The following is a 19,995-nucleotide window of genomic DNA, read 5'->3' as shown; positions in this document are numbered from 1 at the left end:
CCTGGCTGAGTCACAGAGGAACTGCAGCATCAGGCCGCCCCAGCTGGCCACCTTCCTCCTCCTGAGCACTTGCCTTCTGCCCTAGAGCACTCCCTGCCCTGTGGCCACACTGCCGTGTCAGGCGGTAAGTCCCCTGCACCAGAAGAGGAAATAAAGATAATAGTCTAAGCAGGCTTCTAAAAATCATTTATCTACCTGCATTGCTTTTTATTTACAAGTAAAATGGTCCACGTTCCACTGCTACTGATATCAACATAAATCTGCTAGATCGCTGTTAAAAACAGCAGAATAGTTCAAATTTACATCAATATAACTAGGATTAGAACCACTACGTTCCTGCTGTATCTGAATCAACAACATTTTGTGCTGTATTTAATGGGCTGTCTTGCTTTTTCTTGTGCACATTCATTTTACAGTACTAGATCATGAATTTATTATTTAACCTTGAGAAATATCACACCTTTTCTTCATTAATTATATTATCAACATTATCCTCTGTGAGGTCAGTCCATAGCTCTTTGATCAGACAGAAATATCCAAAAATCAGACTTGGAGAAAACCACAGCAAGAGGAACTTTGCCCGGCTGTTAGATGGTGAGAAAAATCCAATGGTATTTACACGTACGACAACTAAGAAGCAGAGCGTGCTGGGTGGCTGCAGAGGTACCTTATACAACTGTGTGTACAGCACTCTCTCTCCCAGCTGCAGGAACCAGTTATGGAGGCAATTTCCATGCTCTGAAAGGGTGGGGTTTGCTGCCTGAAATGGAGGCTGAAGAACAGTAGCAGCACTGTCCTCCTCAGATCCCAACATAAAGAACACACAGGAGGCAGGATCTGTGTGTTCCCCTCCCCTGTGGAGTGCAGCTTTCCAGTTGGGTCCATCAGACACCGTATTCGGCCTCTGAAACTCTCCCCAGCACCAACAGACATTTACAAACCTGATTGCAGAAACTTCGGGAATTCTTGGCTGTGTCACACAACAAGTGAAATAATCCAACAGATTGGACTCCCCTGGAAATCTTTGGCATGGGCACGGCTATCCCTCAAAACAGAAATGGACTGTAGTCAACAGCTGTTAGGGATTTACGCTGCTTGGGGAAGTTTAATAACCAGCCATGCTGGGCAAAGGATTAAAATGCTTCCGTATTACAGGTCAGTCAAACACAAGGTGATTCAACTCAATCCACTTAACGCTTTTGTGTTCCTCCCACACCTTCACATGCTATTGGCATCACCCAGGGAGATGACCTGCTTCTCTAGGATAAGCATTTTTCCCTTCCAGGGGAGGATCCCCATGGTTAGGTTTGAGGGAGCAGCCTGTTCCTCCTCCCCTCCCAGCCTCTGCTTCCTTTGGCAGCATTCTGGTGCAGATTTTCTTAGATAATACAGTTGCTTTAATGTCTCCAAACTAAAGGCTTCTTAAATTGAAAAAACGGTCTTTTAAAAACAGCAATATTTTACTTTTCAACATTTTTCATTTTTGCAACATTTTAAATGCTAATTCCTTTATCAAAAATACTATTGGAACTGTTATCAGGATGGTTATAACTGTAGCAAAAACCCTCAGAACATGAAAAACATCCATTCTGAACCATGAGAAACAGAAAAAGCATCAAAACCTCTATACTGAAAGGAGAAGTTGAAAAATGTTTTCCAGCCCAGTGCTGTACGAAAGGCAAGCAGTTAACCCTCTCCTTGCTGTGCTCTCTCCCTTTCTTTCTCTTCTATGCAAAGGCAAGCACTGAGGTGAGGCTGGCATTCATTCCCTTTCAGTACGGACACAACAGAGACAGAACTTCCCACAGGCTACCAACCTGCCAGCATACCTACCTACAAGCCTACCAGCCAGCATTTCTCGGGGCTAGCTGTTCACATGTTCATAATTTCACGTACGAATTATGAACTATACAGCTTAAGGACACTCTTAAGCTTTACTCAGGCACACTTTGCAAGAAAATGCACAGAACACTAAGTGGTTCTTACCACATGACTCAGGGATCCTACTTGCCTTTTACCTCTAACATGCCAGAACTACCGAACACCTGTATTGGAAATAAACAACTACAGAAGGGGAGAAAATAAAACCTTTCTTGAGACATGAATTAAGATCTTTTTAAATATTGATGTAATGGTACACGGCTGTCACAAAAGCCACTACACTGTGATCCTTCCTCTCTCTTAAGTGCTCTCTGGGAGCACAGCCTCAGAGAGGTTCAGTGTAACAACTAAAAGGGTTGTCATGTTTAGAGGGGAGCCAATGATGGCTCTATCCTCTGTCAATCATTTATGCTTGCCAGCGTGATAAAGCTGAGCAACCCAAATCTCCAGGACAGTAGTGTTAATGGAATAAGTAAAAAAGTCAAGTGAGATGCTATCTGAGCTTGCCTGATGAGATTGCAGTTTGCAGACAACCCTGGCTTATCTCAGATGATGAACTATCGGGGATAAGCAGAATGCATCAAGTCTATTTCCCCAAGACCTTGACTTGCTGTTGGTAGGGGAATATGAATAACATCTAGGCAGCTCAGTATAGATTAAATGTGGAACTGGATAAGATCAGGTTGTTAATGAATATACACTTTAAAAATACCCTCAAATACCTAGTCCAATAACCACACAATGCAGAGGATTAAGTTTCTGGTATATGCTGTTTGAAGAAAGGCAAGTTAAGGGTAAAATCAAGGACTCTCTTCTAGATATAATGTGCATATGAAGACATATGACATACATCATTCTTTCTATGTGTATACTTACAATAATACTTGACTTAGCCAAAAATTGCTATGCATCTCAAAAGGGTTTAAAAAGCTAGGTCACTATCACACTTCCCATACACAGGAGAAAATTACTTGACTAAAAACAGAAAATGGAAGATCCAAATCCAGATTCCCAGACCCTGCTGTCAAGCACACAGCTACGCATTAATGATGCTAGTCAAGAAACAGTTTTCTAAGAAAAATATAGACAGAAATCTTACAAAATGAAGGCTAAGTCATGTGCCACACATCTGTGATCCCACTGAAATTATATATTCTATTCTATAACTGCCGCGGAGAAACAAGTTTTAAAACATCTAGGTTAGGTGTGCATATCCGTAACGCATAGATACATGCAAGGATTATTCATTTATGCAAACGTGACTCGTATTTGCCCAAATAAAGCATTGTAAAGTACTGCATTAACATATCATATTGTTTATCCTAAACAACATATTGCTTAAACAGTGAATTGTTTAGACTTTAAATTTATTTACGATTAACCACTAAAACATTATGGTATGGCATCTAGCAGCAAAGGTGGGACTGACCCATGATTCAGGCTTGCTCTAGTAGCCGGTTACAGGCTTGGGTTTCTTGGTGCAGAATTAGCACAGAAGTTCACAATGAAATACTCTCATAACAGAATCAACAACACTTGAAGACGTCCACAACCACAGACTGGAAAAACCTAAAGTTTACTTCACAGTGATGGTTAAAAAAATATCACGAACACATTACTGACGTACCACACTGCTCCATGGCCTTCGAATGCTTTTTTTTTTTTTTAAAAGAATTCCACTTATACCAAATTCAGTTTAAAAAAATCTCCTTCAATAAAATCCCAACATCAGAACCACTTTGCAACACACATCCGGTTTTAAAGCTAAAAACTTGAGAATGATTTAGAATATTCGCTTGCAGAGCCCCAGTCACCTACAGCAAATATCCACAAATATTTCTCATTCTTTCCACTGTTCAAGCCACACTGTATCAAGTAAGGGAGAAATAACAGCAACTATTTTGGGAGCCTTCTAAATGGATTAATGCTCATGTAACCCAGGCTCTCAGAATGGTTCTAATGGCATAGATGAGCGTTTATACTTGCATTTGTGTCCAAATCTTTTTATGACCAGCATTGGCTAAGAATTTTCCACTGGAAGGTAATTCATCAGAACTAAGCTATTTATAGGAATTGTTCTAAATTCAGTTTTTTAAAAGTTTAGGCATTTAACAACAAGGTTTCAAGTTTCATTAAAAATACGTGTTGTTTAGAAAGCTTAATTAATAAATACTTAATGAAGTTTAAAAATGTCAAAGATTGAAACTCTTGTAATGATGTTGTTCTAAGTACGATGATCAAAGGATATAAATGAGCAAGGTTTGCCTTTAGTAGTCCAACTGGCATAGAAGAAGAAAATGCAAAACAATAATCAGATCTAAAAGAGCAACGGCAACATTCAAAACTACATGCAGGTTTAGGTTATCCGCTCTGAACTGAACACGGTTACGTTAAGAAATGAGTCAATCTGAGAGAACAGGTCACTGCTACCTGTAGATCTGTAGGGAGTGGTACTAGCAAAGGACAGGTAATATGATCTGCCCCTCCGTTGGAGAGAGAGAGAACTAATTAATGTCTATAGGACATGAAGGAGTTCACAGGCAGCAGCATGTAAGAAGAAATATAACATACTATAAATCAATATTACTATATCAAGCCCTTGATTTTTAGAGTCTAACAGAGTTACAAATTTTAGTTTCTAAGATCTTTTGAAACTGTTTTGAAGTACTCCCTTGAGGATCAGGGCTGATAGGTTAGAGTGGTTATTTGTGAAAAATGTTCTCCCACTATTAACTGGATATTTCTATTTACTGAAGCTCTGTGCGAGTTCACCATGGTACAGGGCAGGCTTTTGGTCCCATCAGCTTACATCCCATGAGGGCCTTTGCAGCACTGGATGAAGTATGCCACATCCTGGACTATCTGTTAAATCCATGGCTTTGGATGATTTTGTTATGACATTTTACTGTGGTGAATTTACAAACCAGGCTGTCTGTGCCTTGGTTTCATGGAATGAATTTTGTTTATGGTGATGAATTCAGTAAGGTTGTTGTGGAGGTAAACTGAGGGCTACAGGCATTTCAGTGAAGGAATGAGTTCTGGGAAAACAACTTCCAATTATTTTATTTTTTTTCCTATCATTTTCTGTTAAAGGTTCTGTATATGATTTTAATTCATGAACAAATGTATATATACAATGGTGTATTTGTGAGGAAGGGTTATATTACAGTAATTTTGTGTGAGATGCTTGGATGTCTCACATAAAGATATGATCTATCTATGTTCTTTGAGCAGTAGCTGTTGAAAGCAGAAAATTGGACCCACCTTCTCTAAATTCCCTCGAATAGCCAGCTCAACATTTTCAACGTTTCAGAAGTTTGTCCTATTTCATAGAATCATAGAGTCACAGAACTTCCTGAGTTGGAAGGGACCCACAAGAATCATCGAGTCCAACTCACAGCTTCACAAAGGACCACCAAAAAATGAGACCATGTGTCTGAGAGCTTTGTCCAAACGCTTCCTGAACTCCAACAGGCTCGGTGCCGTGACCACTGCCCTGGGGAGCCTCTCCCAGTGCCCGACCACCCTCTGGTGCAGAACCTTTCCCTCACACCCAGCCTGACCCTCCCCTGTCCCAGCCCCATGCCGTTCCCTCGGGTCCTGTCGCTGTCCCCAGAGAGCAGAGCTCAGCGCCTGCCCCTCCGCTCCCCTCGTGAGGGAGCTGCAGGCCGCCATGAGGCCTCCCCTCGGCCTGCTTTGCTCTGGGCTGAACAAACCAAGGGGCCTCAGCCACACCTCATACATCTTGCCCTCCAGACCCTTCACCATCTTTGTTGCCCTCCTTTAGACACAGTGGACACATTTCACTGAGTGAAAAGAAAAAGAAATATTGAATATACTATATGGGACAGCCCTTCATTGTCTATACCCTACCCTACTCACTTCATAGGTTCCAACAACAGAATGAAGTCCTTTCTGCCCAGACCAGATGTTCCCTGGCATTCCTTTCCTGCTGCTGAGTCTGCCAATAGCTAGATAAATATAAAAGATCAATATTTTCATCTGTGGTTAGCACCATGTACGTGAACGCTCTGCACACTGCTACAGTTGAGGCTGAAACTGGGAACTACAGATGACAACTACTTCTTTGGCCATGTAGGTACAGACTGTGCCAACGAGGGCACCTCTGACCTCCCAGGAACACAATGCCAATACAATACATTCTGTCTTGATGCCAAATGTTTCCTGGTTTGTAATAAAAATAATAAATAATTTTTTAAAAAAAGTAAGATTGGGCTGATTATGGCTCCCAAACTTCTAGGAAATACACACATATTTCATCTCGACGCTACCACCTGTGAGTTTACGGCATGTATAGGTGGAGCTCTGCTAGAGCTAGAGCAGAAAGCATGGTCAAAAGAGGAGTCATATTCAGAAGTTACTTCTGCATAGACCACTCTGCCTCTGTAGGATATTTTTACCTGAAAGTTGCTCTTTGGGAGGCTTACATTAGTTTAGAAGAAAACACGGAATAGAAAGGACTTAATTTTATGCACCATAGACTGCAACTGAAACATTGTGAGTACATGGCAGCTGCTGTTTGAAAATGGACACAACAGGCTTGACTTTATACAGTTTGGAGGCAGAAAAAAAACAAACATTTTTGCCAGCATTTAGCATGCCTGAAGTTTTTTTTTTATTACACACAAATACACACAAATCCAGCTTTTCTGCAGAGCAATGTGTATTGCACTCTCACATGCAAATACCATGTATTTCCAATTCTCTGAACTCACTGATGTAAGTTTCTATTGGGAAGAGGAAGTATGGCTGCCATATGCACAGATTTTTCCCAAACACATCTTATGCCTCTACCTGGAAATTCTGACTGAGGAAGCTAAATGGTTGTGTACATGTGTCTGGCATTTCTAGACATCCAGTTTTCCTGTGCTCATTGCACAGCTCAATGCTACAATGCGTATGCAGTGAACCAAATTCTCAAAGACGACCCAATGCACACACATCGCACCAAAGACCTGCCCACAAACAATAATCACAAGTACCTGAGAGATGTTGGAGTCAAGGTTTATGTGTGGATTAATCAAGCAGTACACAGGTGACAGTCAACACTTCTTGGCAGCATGACACTAACTATGCATGTGCCTTCTTTCCCTGTGCACTTATTTCTGCAAGGAAATCCTGAACAGAAACAGCCACACCACAAAGTAAAAGCAATGTGAATGGTGCAGTGGACAAGACGTTACCAGTGCCAGGTTCTACTGTCAGGTTTGGCTCTGCACGGCCACATTCAGATAGCCTAAACTCTATTATCCACAAAAGCCTATTGATTAGGCACCCTGATGGTCTGAAGTCAAGTGACAAAAACCAGCAAACCCAGGGACTTCAGCAGAAATCAGGCTGTTTAAATGTGGCAACTGTTTCTGACTCAGCAAACTGCTTTCTTTCTCCATGCCCCATTTTCTCTTCTTAGAACAAGAAATACAAAAACTGGTTGCTTGCCCTCTATCAATCCTGTGATGCTCTAAGAAGCTATATAAAATGCTTTGAGATAGCAATATAAAAATAGCTAAGCAAAAATTTATCATAAGAAATAAACTTAAGAATGGCGAGTGAAATTTTAATAACTAGGATAAAACTGCAGTAAGTCTTCTCTGCTCTTTACAACATAAGGTGATAATCATTCGTGAGGTCAAGGAAAAAAAAAAACACAACCCTCCCTTGGGATATACAATTAAACATATCAAAGAGGTTATTTGCGTCCATCTGTAGCATCTGGCACTGGCCACTGCCAGAGACAGAATACCAGACCAGATGGACCAATGTGTATGGCAATTCTTATCATCTTGTGTGATTAATTTCTTCCTTCAGGTTGGATATGTCTTTTCTAATTGCATATCAACATATAACCAAAATTGGTGCTGACATGTCATTGATTGTACTGTGAGTTTATCTGCAGCTCAGCATTCTGGGACATTTTAGTCCCTTGCTTAGTTCAATCCTAATGCAGGATTTCTTTATCAGTAAATTTCTACACTTACTCATACATTTTCCAAATCTCGTCCTCAGAGATTACCAACAGAATGCATGACTCAACTGTAATATAAACCAAAAATCTTTTTTAGTTCCTGAATCTCTGCTACTGAAAGACTATAACCTACAAGGCTGTAGACTGTAAGACTCCAAATAATCTTACAGCTGCAGTCTCGTCTGTGAATTTTTAGAGCCTAGACCTGCATGGCAGGATCCTAAAACCTTTCCACAAACTCTTTTGGAATGACTGCACAGTCCTGATCTTTCCTCAGCAAACTGTAGAGAATTCATCTTCCTTGCTTTAAGTATCTCAGAAAGAAACAGAGAAAAACAGAAATCTTATTTTATACAAGAGCCATCCATTGCACTGCATTGTTTTTTATATGAGGATCATATAAGTAATAATAACTATTTAATTTTATATTCTTAATAATTATTTTTTAAATAATTATAAACAGAAATCAGTAGCACTACACCATAAAATGATGATGATGCTTGTGGCATCACAGCAGGGACTCGCTTTCTATTGCCATATTTTAAGTTTCTTGACTAAATAGGACTTCTGTAAACACAGGCAAGTTCAGCTACATGAAGACCAGGGACTGAGGCAGCCTCTCTAGAAGGTGCCTTTGAATCCAACAGGAAATCTACAGAGGTTTTAGAAAAGGGTTGCTGTAGGATGGTCACTCGAGAGGTGAAATGGGATAAAAGAAGAAACAAATTGCTCCTGCAGATATGACTGCTTTGTCTTAACTCAGCGTTTGGGGGAAATATTCTATACACACAGCCCCTGGCCTTTTCTGGAATCTGTACACAGCTTCCCCATGGACATGAATTACGCATAATCCTAAACCTCAACAGAAACATAAAAACCAGACAGGGTTTCTGAAGTGAAGCAAGCTTCCCTGAGGAGAAATACTACAGATATCCCTACGTACACGTACTGAGGGGGGCAAAGAAAAATGCCCACTATTCAGACACTGCACTTGAACAGAACTGCTCTTGCCTGTACAAAACAGGAACACACACAGGGAAAGCACAGCCCAGGCATCACGGCACACCGCAGCGCAGCCCAGCCCCTACCTGGGCTTGTCCCAGCGACCCGCTCAGCAACACAGAGGAAGCATTTCATGGCTCTTCCCGTGCCAAGCAATAGCGGAAGCCGCCCCTTTTCTCTCCACAGAAAACACTTCTTTAGAAAGTGACTTGACTCTTTAGAAAAGTAGGTAATAAACCAAATGTATTAATGCCTCATTCTAGATATTGGCAATAAGACTTATAAGAACACAGGCAATGGTAAAAAATAAGAATTAAGCTAAGTAGGTGTTTCAATCATCATAATAAGCTGGATTTGTAAAAACTAATGGAACACTGTCAAATTCAGGTCCAAGGTAAAAAGAAAAAAAAAAAGTGACTAAAAGATGACATTATACCAAACATCAGCAGCACAGGGCTCTGGCGGGCAAGCTACAGACCTGAGAGCCTTCTGCAGAGCACCTTGAACATCCTCAGCTCAGACCAACAGGACAACCATGCTGCTGAGCTCTGAGACTCCCCTTCCATTTCCTTTTTCTTTACTTAGTCTGTTTTTCCTCCAGCTTCAAATGGTCCATGTCTTCTGTTGAGAACTACTTGGATCTTTAATTATCTTATCAAGGATTATCTTCTGATAATCCTTACCTCCTTTACTTCTGATTAAAGAGAAAGAAAGAATGGGAATTGTACCCTTGACTGATTTACGCTTCATCTTAATTTCCATCTTCCTCCTCTTCTCTCCCTTCCCGTTCTCTCCCTTGCTAGCTGAAATCACCCAGATAATTTAGTTCACAATTTTTGTTAAAATGAACTGATTGAACAGTTGTAGACAAGACCTAACCAGTGACAGAAGAAATAGAGTGAATAGGGTACACTGAAAGTAAAGGGTGATGTGGACAGCTCTGTGGGTGTCTCCAAAAATTCCCCAACGTTCTGGAACCAGTGAAGGGAAATGCATGTCCATAGCGCTCCTTGCAGCAGTAAATGTAACACTCACTAAATGCTGAGAATCAGTTGTTCTCAGAAAGAAGTAACTGAAACAAAACACTGCATTTAACCACGCAGTGCAGGTACTTCCCATTTTTCAGACAACATATTCCTGGGATGAGGATTAATATTTCTTTGTAGACCTGGCTGCATGGAAAGTTACCTGTCCTTCTCAGGTCACCACTAGGATGAGCTGCCAGAACTTCATGCAAAGACAGGGCCATAACACTGTGATGTTCCCGAAATTCAAAGGACCAAGCAGCAGTGACAAAGTTTGAAAATATCCCTCCAGTGTACTGTAAGAGCTAGGGAAAACATCTGGGGTTTTCTGTCCCCAGTTCTCCCTACTGCTGCTGCCCAGGAGAAACCTCTTCAGCGTTTCCCATTGCAAAGTGAAATTTGGCTTCACTGACATCAGTGGCAGAAGTGCTCAACAAGGATTCCCAAAGGGCTCATGATTCACCATTTCTGTAAATCAGCTATTGAGTATTAATCAGTTCAGTAGGGGAGGCGGCTCATTTTGCCAGCGTATATTTTCCTAATGAATGACCAGGAAAAGTAGCCTGAGTCTATGGCTTGTTAAGTAGAAAACAACCTGTCTGGAATAACAATTGTCTGAAATTAAATAAGCTTATACATACACACTATTGGCACTCATCTGAGCAGAATTTGCCACCTGGATCTTACTTATATGACATATCCTTTTCTTCCTAAGCCAATGAACATCCATTCTGGAGGATGGGCACCCCCATTACCTTACTGTGTTCCAGGCTCCTGCAAGCCTGACTTGCTCGCAGTACCTAGTGTCAGAAAAGCAAATCACCAGGTAAAGGAATGCTTGCAGGGCACAGACATTTTTCTCTGTGATCATCCATGAACATCAGAAAAAAAAAATTTAAAAGAAAATAGTACGAATTTTATGCTCTGTTTCTCTTTTTCAAGCCCTTATAAGGTGCTGAATATGTTTCTCAAGGAAAATTAATTTCTTTGCCTTTTCCTTGCCTCTAATGAACTGCCTCTGAATGCATGAGGGCACAGGAAGGAGAGCAGACTCTGCGGTGAGATAATAAAAAGTGAAAAGGCATTCAAAGCCATCAGTATCTCGCAAACTTACACTGATAGAAATATGTTGGACTGCAGACAAGGGAGAAACATCAGGGAAACTTGGAATATCTTTGGCATTCGTTACCTAACTGCACAGAAAAGATGACACTGGGGGAGCAGCAGGTTACTCTGCAGTCCTACAGAGAGATAAGGAGGCAGATGACTAGATATTGGCCACATAAACTTCAGATTTCTCTAGGTCCTGTCCAGGCCCCCTGCATTCCTTAGCACTGTACTCAGTGGAAATGAAGAGTCCACAAACTCTTCTGTGAAAGCCTAGGACATCATAATTATCAGCAGAATAATCCAAATGTGAGAAAAGTGTAAGATTGGCTACCATTAGGTAAGTAAATCAATAAGAAAACACCTACTGTTTCCATTTTTACCTCACCAGGTATCAAAAGATCCAAAGCACTTGTAAGTCAGAAAATGTGTCTATATAACTGTGAGCTCAGGGCAGTTCCAGTAATCTTGGGAATGAAAGTGCCTTCACAACACTGTTCAGAAAATATTTATAATCAGCTGCTTTGCCCTCATAGTGTGGTTGGAAGCCTTCTCCAATGGTGGAGTACACGTTTGCACTGAAACATCTGGTAGCTGAAACAGCAAACCCAGATAGATGGAAACATTTCCAGACACATGGTCTCTGTAAGGTCTCCACTGGCTGGGGTCATTAAGCAAACCAGATGGGGTGGGAGCAGAAGGCTGCTCTAACTGCAGGATCCAGCCACAACAGGGAGTCCTGAACACACTCACTAGGCGGTACAGCAGGTGAGCAGGGAACCAATGGGTTCGCCAAACAGGTCCAGCCAACTGGGGATGTCATCCAGATTGATGATAAAGCTCAAACTGTTAGGGAAACAAACAAACAAACAAACAAACAAAACACCCTTCTCCTCCTCTCCCCTTCCAATCATTTGATCTGCTTGATGTAGATATGCTGAATCCATTCTAAATTCAAAAAAAACATTTTCCAAGGAGAGAGCGGAGACTGATTTCCTCTGCAGTTGTTACATGGACCCTGGCCTGAGGATAAGCAGGCAAGTCAGCCTGATGGTACTCTTTTCCTGAACTTTCCAGAAAACAAAGTCTTCCCCAATTCTTTACTGTGCGGTATTTACAGAATAAGTGGAGGATCTTTTTTTAGCAGCATCTTACGTCTTCCTGATTCATTCACCTTGTCCCTTGAGCTTCTGCAACACAAGGCCCTCTATAGTCTGTGAAATACTTCGTATCCTCCTCTTCTCCATCATCAAGAATGCAAACAGATGAAAGGTGCAAAAGTAGATGTTAAATAAACCTTAGCACTGGATCAATTTAGTAATGTCCTTTATCAGCCTGCTATTCATGCTTAGCAACCACTATAGCTCACACCAACTTCATTTTCATTTTAATATACCATACAGAAAAGTAGCCTAAATATACATCCCCAGATATAAAGCGTATAATCTGTAAACTACAGGAACAGGCAGATCATTTCCATTAGTTTCTTATGTAGCAAAAACCACAATTTACACCCAAAGCATATAATTATATTCAAATTCTAAAAGACAGTGTCGGAAGTACTTTAAATTCATAGTTTGGGGGAAAGTCACTCAGGGGTATACGTAGTTATGTTTTAATGTGCAAAATCAACACACATACAAAGAGAGTGCAAAGAAGTAATTTGTGAGTGGTGAGGGAGCCGTGGTGAATTGCTGGCCCCTGGCTCAGGCAGCTGATTTCTTCAGGAACACCGGCGGTGGCACCAGCACTACAGCCTGTCCGGGCTTTTGAGCCAAGGGGAAGATGTGGCTGGGATCTACCTCCAGAACACGCAGATGTCTTGCTTGTCCTTCAAGCAGACATCAGTGCATCTAAAGCACAAGGGGAATATCAGGATTTCTGTGGCTCCCTGCCAGAGATCTCAAAGCACACAGGTGCACCAGGACTGCTCACCTCACCTAGGAGAGAAATGGTTTTGCCTTTGTCTCACGACAAAGAAAACAAGCCAGAGAAAAAGGCAGTGTTTCAGCAAGGTCACACAGTAAGCCTGAGCCACTGGTCAACTGCCTGTAGTCTTGTGTGTAGAGGTTACACGGAAGACAGGAAAACCACCTTTTTCTCTTTAGTTCAAGTGATCTTTCACGGTTACCAAAGCCCTCCAGAACAACTGAAATGCAAAACCAAAGAATATCTGCCTACCAGCACGGGTCTGACATCCTGAGCAACTAGACAGGGTCCTCCTGGGTCACAGCACATGGAAATGGAGGGAATAAAAACCCATCACCCACCCTACTTGCCAGACAAAACTCACACTCTTTGCACTGAAAAACTCCAGTTCTTCACGCAGCCACCCTCTGAGGGACACACTGTGGAAGTGCCCCACCTCCAGGTGGGGACTATCATGTCCTTTGGGGTATTCCCACCTGAGATTACCCAGGTGCTTCCTCCTGCTTCTAGTAAGACTTGTGTGAAGAATTAGAAGCTTCCAAGAGCACAGTATGTAATATCCTGGTGACTATCATAGCACTATTCAAGCATATGTTTTCATGCTACAGCAAAAGAAGGGGAGGGGGAGGAAAACTAACCGGTATCTTTAAGAATATTTTCTTCCACTTTTTTTTTTTTTTTCCCTAAGCGTGTGAATACTATTAAAAGTACCATTCTCATTTTGCAGTGTTCTGACTGTGGAGCTTGAGTCACATATCCCAATATTCTTTACAACTTCAATGTCTATACAGAGCATACAGCAGAATCCTTCATCTGTCTTTGAAATGCAGTCACCTCTGCAGCAGAGTGTGGCAGTTGCTTGACAAGTCAGGGCTATATTATCCAAAAGCAGAAATGATAAAGTGAAGAAGGAGCCTCTTTCCAGGCTAACTTGCAAAAAAAATAAATACAGGGAGGAAAAAAGCCCTGATCTAATTCTGACTCAGGACTAACAATCCCACTTTTGCAAAATGTGCTACGAAATGTTGAGTAAACACAAAGTATCTATCAGAAGGGGTTTTTTTTTGAAAGATTTCTTAAGAAACAGTACCTTCAGCAGCACAGTTCTGAACATGTTTCAAAGAACAGAGAGACATACATTAAATCAGTATGACAGGGTCCAACGGTAACATTAGGCTTCTCGTTCCACATTTCATAAAATCACTGAGATCTCACCGGATCAAGTAGCAGGTGAACAGACTTAAGCTTTGATTTTACAGATCAACACAAGCTGCTCCATATCGTGAACAGCGAATTGTGAGCACTCCATAGGATGGCAGAATGAGAAGTCAAAGCACCCTAGTAGAAACTGCTTTATGCTAATAATGCATAAAATAATAGTAACCTCATTTTGAGGAAGCAGCCTTTGTGTATACCAGAATTTTCCTGTGTGCAACTACCAAATCCTGCATTTTCTCAGAAGAGCTATGGAAACTCAGCACAGGGGGAAAAGGGAAGCTCAGCTGGAGACACTTAAGCGAAACTAAGAGGGACTAGTGAGTCTAGGTGCTTAAATTTCTGGATAACCAGCTTCAGACAATTTAAAGAGACCTCACCTTTCTTTAAAAATATTAGTTATTGTTAATGGCTCTGAGGAAGGAATCCGAACATCCAAGCATACAGTCACCAGTCTGCAGAAAATACAGGCTTCATTGTTGACAGAGACTAGACACGGAAAGTAGACAGACTTCTGGCTCTTCACTTTTGCAGAACTGAACTGCAACCCTAATTTAAGCTCTGAATGAAGTTAATTTTACTGGATCACTGACTGTTCTGTATAGGAAGACTTCTTCCCTTTTGTTAAAGCGCCAACCATTTCTCAAAGTAATCTCCTGGGTGAACAGCGAAGGTCCAGCTCAGTACTGGGGAATGGGCAGTGCCAGGGACGGGGAATTAGTTTTCTATTGTACAGAGAGGCTGGATCGGAATAACAAAGACACTTCAGACAAGGAAGAGGTCACACTGGAGGAGCAACAAGAAGCAGAGCGTGTGTATTGTACAGAGGGCGCAGGGGCACAGCTCGCCACCGTGTGCGGCAAGCTTTGACACGGGTTTGCAGAGTACTTGCCCATTTCATGGAAACACTGCCCGATTTGTCCAAGCATTCGTTCTCATGTGCTAATTTTAAGAATGACATGAGAGATAGAAAAGCTTCATATAAACGACAAGACTTCCGAGAATTGACGAAGACCTGGCAGTTACACCTGCAAGATCTGGTGACTGACTGCTCGGTGCCAGTCCTTGTGACAAACCTTCACGTTTTGCTGTGTCTTGTCCAACAGCCCGAACGAGCCTAGCCCCTGCAAGGTGAAAACCAAAAGAGAAATGCTCCCCCACATCCCCATTTCTCCCACAGCTGCACCTGCTCAGCAGCATTGTGAGGGCTGGGGCAACCTGCACAATGCATCACACATCACCTCTGTGGACCCCTGTACCCCCACCCATTAAAGAGGGGCAGGAAATTACAGCCAGAAAACCAAAGTAATTAATTCATCACAAAGACAAAACATACACAAATCTCTTCATTTTATCTGTTAACCTGATCAGGCATGCATTATTTAGCAGCTGAGGTGACGAAGACATGGAAAGAGGGGCTGTGAAGCCAGTGCTGCAGGCTTGGTAAAGCAGCTGACCCAGCAGGGTGCTAAATAAGGGGGTGAAGAAGGATTCTGCACACGCGGATTTTCAGTAAACACAGTCCCAACTTTGTTCCATGGTTGGACATTTATCATCCCTCTGTCCCAAGAGCACTCGGTGAAACAAAGAGGCATCGTGCCTTTCCCTTCCTGCTGTTTGGGGAGCAAGATTGTGGCAGTCTGGAGAGGTCCTCATGTGCAAAAAAGGTTTCTTCTGCCTTGCAGAACACCCCTGCCGGTGCGGGTTTGCTCACCTGCTGACGGGGAGGTAAGCCTGTTACAAAGAGTTTCTCCTTGAGACGACGCGCTGTGCAAAGCAGTACATCTGCAGGTTGCAGCTTGACTACCGGCAAGCACCAGCCTGGTGTTTAGGATTAACTCTCCTTACACCAGTACTGTGAGGACTGCACAACCTGCACCTGGTCCTGCTGACGTTAAGCCACAGGAAGGGTTTTGACCGATTTCAAAGGAGCGCTGAACACAGGCTCCAAACAAGCGTTCATCGCTTGGGAGACGTTTACTTTTCCTCTGTTCTAGATACTAATAGACTACTTCAAACAGATTGAAATCTACTGGGATGCGTCAGAAAGAAAGCAAAACACAGTTAGATACAAAACTGAGCGCCGGCGGCCGGCACTGAGGGACTGGAAGGCAGCACGGCAGGGTGGTCGGGGTCCTGAACCCCTTCCTTCTGAAGTCGGTGAGCACGTAGCCACCGAGCAGGGCAGGAGTCAGATGGAATTTTTTATTTCCCTCCAGCACAGAAAAAAATCAAAATCCCAACAAGCACAGAGAGCGTACGACCTCCTAGGGATCTGAGTCCTCAGCACTGTCACAGATACAAATTCCAAGGGCCTCTGTCATGCAACAGAGAAAGAAAACACAAAAATAAACCATGTGTGTGTTTACAAGACCAGCTGTCTTTGTGGTCTCCTTTTCATCTCTCTCTCTCTCATACTCTTCCCCTTACTCTTGGCCAAAGGAGGGGGGGCCCAAGCCAGTTTTGCTACATGGCATGAGTAGGAGAGGAAAAAAAAAACAACTCATGCTGGCTTATGTGCTGGCCTGAGCTCCAAGAGCTCTCCATTTCCCTTGATTCCTTACTGCAATGAGGATACTGAAAAAAATGCCTGTCTCTCACTGAAGTTGATAACAGCTTTTGCACAGGGCTCTTAAATGAGGCTTTGCTGGGTTTTCAGGGCAGATGGAAAAGTCATCAGGGAGAAAAGAACTATCATTTCTTGACCAGGAAACAGACTATGGGCTCTCCCGCAGACTATCACCTGCATTTTATGTCAAGGCTAACCACTATCACATTTTGGAACATCCTTTTCTCCTTTCCTCACAAGTGACCTATGAGCCAGACTTCACTATCCCCTTCCATCACAGGAGCACTCAGTTAGCTAAAAAAGCATGCCTGAACAGGGTCAGAATAAGAAGAACTGGTGTCAGAAGGGAGGGAGAAGACAGGTTGGAAGGAGAGAAGGGAGGGGAGAGCCCCGGGACGGTAGGTTGAAATGCCGCATGACATGGCTGCAGTAGGTGCTAGGAGGATGTGCTGGCAGAGCTGCGCAGGGGTTACAGGGACACTGAAACCAGGAGTGTCACGGATAAGCCCTCGGATGAGCAGCAGAGCAGCATGAAGAGGTCAAATGGCACAGCAAGGGATGGCCCTCCAGTTAAGGCTATAGGAACACGGGCAGGGTTGTAGGAGCTTGGTACTGCAGGTCTGAGACGAGGCACAGTGGCGAGGGAATGGGCTCAGGAAGAAAGCCAGGAGGCAGATGCTGCGGGTCACAAGCGAGCTCCAGCAGAGCAGGGCTGCGATAGCAGGAGGTGCTTTGGCAGGGCTGCTGGAGGGTGCGGGAATAGGGTGGCAGGGAGTGCTGCAGGGCAGGTTGCAGGTGCTCTGGCGGCGTGGGAGGGGGCAGCCCGGGGCGCTGCAGAACAGCACCGTGCCGCAGAGGCGAGGGCTTGGGACTGAAGCGGTGCTGGGCAAAGCGGGTCGAGCCGGAGGTGCGCAGCCACTTCTTCCGACAGAAGTGATGGCATCCCGTCAGCCTCACAATTTCCCACTTCCACTCCTAAGTTCACCTCCACCCCAAAGAGCGAGCAGAACACATTCAGGCCCCACATGGGAAGGGAACCAGTGCCATGCCAGACTGCAAGACCATCTGTTAAGTACCACCCATGTGAAACTCAGATTTCGGTTATTAATCACCGGCAGCAGGAGCCCTGGTGGTTGCAGCAGTGCTCAAGGACTGTGAGGCAGTCCCAGTTGTGCTGAAGTGAGGAACCAGCCTGCCCCAGCCCCAGAGGAGCTCCAGCTGGAGTAGCCCCGGGAGAAGCAAGCTGTGAGGGAGGAGAAGCACAGCGCTGGGTGTGACGGCAGACTTCAGTCACCTTTCCAGTCTGTCGCTCCCGCTGCCTTTGCCTTAGCCTTACAAAGCGGCTGAGCAGGGCTGCTGCAGGATCCTCGCTCTGGCTGGACCTGCCCCTGACCCGCAGCCCTGCAGGGAAAGGCACAGGCCCTGGCCTGCCTGCCTCGCCCGGCCACGGTGGCAGAAGGCCAGGGACACGGGACAGGGGGACAGTGGAAGGGGGAGGTGAGGGGAAGCCCCCAGGTCGGCCGGGCCCAGGCGAACTCCTCTCAGGGCAGGCAGGCTCGGCAGAGCCGGGCACGGGCACTGCTGGTCCCGCTGCCGGGCGCTGCTCAGCATTTCAGAGGCAGGATGCTGGCGGGTCCTTGGCATTCCTCACACCCCAATTCCCCTTGCTGCCGGGGCTGAAACCCACTCCCCTTATCTCCCACCGCCGGCTTTTGGGGGAAGCCACCGGCAGGCACCCAGCGGGGAGCCGGGGTAAGGAGACCGGCGGGTCCCTCCGTGCGCCCCGAGTGGGAAGGATGAGAGCGGGCAGGGCAGGGCAGGGCAGGGCAGGGCAGGGCAGGAGCATCGCGGTGGGCGCCTTCCCCAGGTCTCCGGCAAGGCCCCGCGGCCGCCGTGACTACGGCCGGGACCCCCCGGCCCCCTCCGCCCGCCGCTGCCGCCAGCCCAAAGGGACCCGACCCGGCCCCCGGCGCCCACCCTCCCGGCCCGCTGGGAGCCCCCGGCCGGGACAGCTGGCCCTGGAAGCGGCCCGACCTCGGCACCCGGCTCGGCTCGGGGGGCCGGGGAGGGTCGGCGGGCAGGGGTCGGTGAGCGCCCCCCCATCCCCCGGAGTCCCGGGCATCGTGCGCGGGGCGCTCCCGGCTCCCCCGCCGCCGCTCCGCGGAAAGGTTAGAAAGAAACGAGCGGGCACCCACCGTGTCCTCCTCGCAGGGAGACGGGGGAGCGGTAGATAGAGATAGGCACAGAGTGGTGCTTGCTGCCGTGGAAGTGATGCTCATACTGAGCCTGGGATACGGACGAGGAAGAGGAGGCAGAAGAAGCCACGTTAGAGGAACTCCACACAGAGCTGACGATACATCCCCAAAAGAGGGAGCACATCCACAGGGTCCAGGCGGGGCGGCGTCCCGGGCAGGTGCTGGGGTCTGTTCTCAGGTGCATGGTCAAGGCACGGGGCACCTACAGGCGGGCGGTCTGGATTCCAGCCGGGGAGAGAGGCCGAGGTTCATGATGCCAGGGGACCCATGCTAGCGGAGAGGACAGTCGCTTCCGAGGCTCTGGGGCGGGCGGGCGTGCGTGCAGGAGGCAAAGAGACGGCGTGTGGCTGGGCGAGAGAGCGTGTGCGGGGAGGGAAGGGGAGGGAGGGGGGAGGTTGGGAACCGCACACGCACCACGAGAAAGATGCGCCGCTTCCCGGGGCTGGAGCTACAGCGGCAGGAGCCCCGCGGCCGGTCCGAGCCTGCCGGGGAGCGGCGGAGAGCCGCACATGGCAGCGGGGGGCTCCGCTCCCCCGGCACCGTCCCCCGGGACCCCGGGCTGCTCGAGGACTTGGCCCGGCCCGCGATCCCTGCCTCGCACCGAGCTCGGAGGGGCTACTGAGCGCGGAAAAAAAGAAGAACAAGAAGAAGAAGAAAAAAGCCAGAGACCCCAGGTAAATGGTGGATTTTTTTTTTTTTTTTTTATCCCGGTTCCAGGGGGGTTCTGGTGCTTCTCCACTACACGCGTTGCAATGCAGAACTGCCGGGCGCGCACACACACACGGCTCGGGATTGTTATCCTCCGTCCTCCGGGTCCGGGCGGCCGAGGGCTGAAGCCGGTTAACCCTGTGCAGCCGGGGGGGGCAGCGCCAGCTCTTCGGACCGGGCCGGGATGCCGGCGGGGCTGGGCTGGGCTGGGCTGTGCGGCGCCGAGCCGAGCCGAGCCGAGCCGAGCCGAGCCGAGCCGGGGGCGGGCAGCCGGCGGCCGGCGCGCCAAGTGCGGCCAACTCGGCGGCGCAGGTGAAG

General features: G+C 46.0%; 1 protein-coding gene across 29 annotated transcripts in view; it reads right to left on the bottom strand.

Moving 5' to 3' along the window:
* Positions 1-19,995, bottom strand: part of NRXN3 (neurexin 3) — a 1,012,648-nt gene that overhangs the window by 348,143 nt on the left and 644,510 nt on the right. For 7 of the 29 annotated variants that reach the window (XM_048059927.2, XM_048059928.2, XM_048059925.2 and 4 more), the window contains exon 1: positions 18,910-19,304. The exons of the other annotated variants lie outside the window; for them this stretch is intronic. In XM_048059927.2, coding sequence (XP_047915884.1) covers positions 18,910-19,153 — 244 coding nt within the window. In that variant the 5' untranslated portion in view covers positions 19,154-19,304. Of the gene's footprint in view, positions 1-18,909; positions 19,305-19,995 lie in introns of those variants that run through there. 29 annotated transcript variants of the gene reach the window in all.

The sequence above is a fragment of the Anser cygnoides genome, chromosome 5, assembly GCF_040182565.1.
Source record: "Anser cygnoides isolate HZ-2024a breed goose chromosome 5, Taihu_goose_T2T_genome, whole genome shotgun sequence".
Lineage (NCBI taxonomy): Eukaryota > Metazoa > Chordata > Aves > Anseriformes > Anatidae > Anser > Anser cygnoides.
The sequence above is the reverse complement of the archived record's forward strand: the minus strand, read 5'-3'. Positions and strand labels throughout refer to the sequence as shown.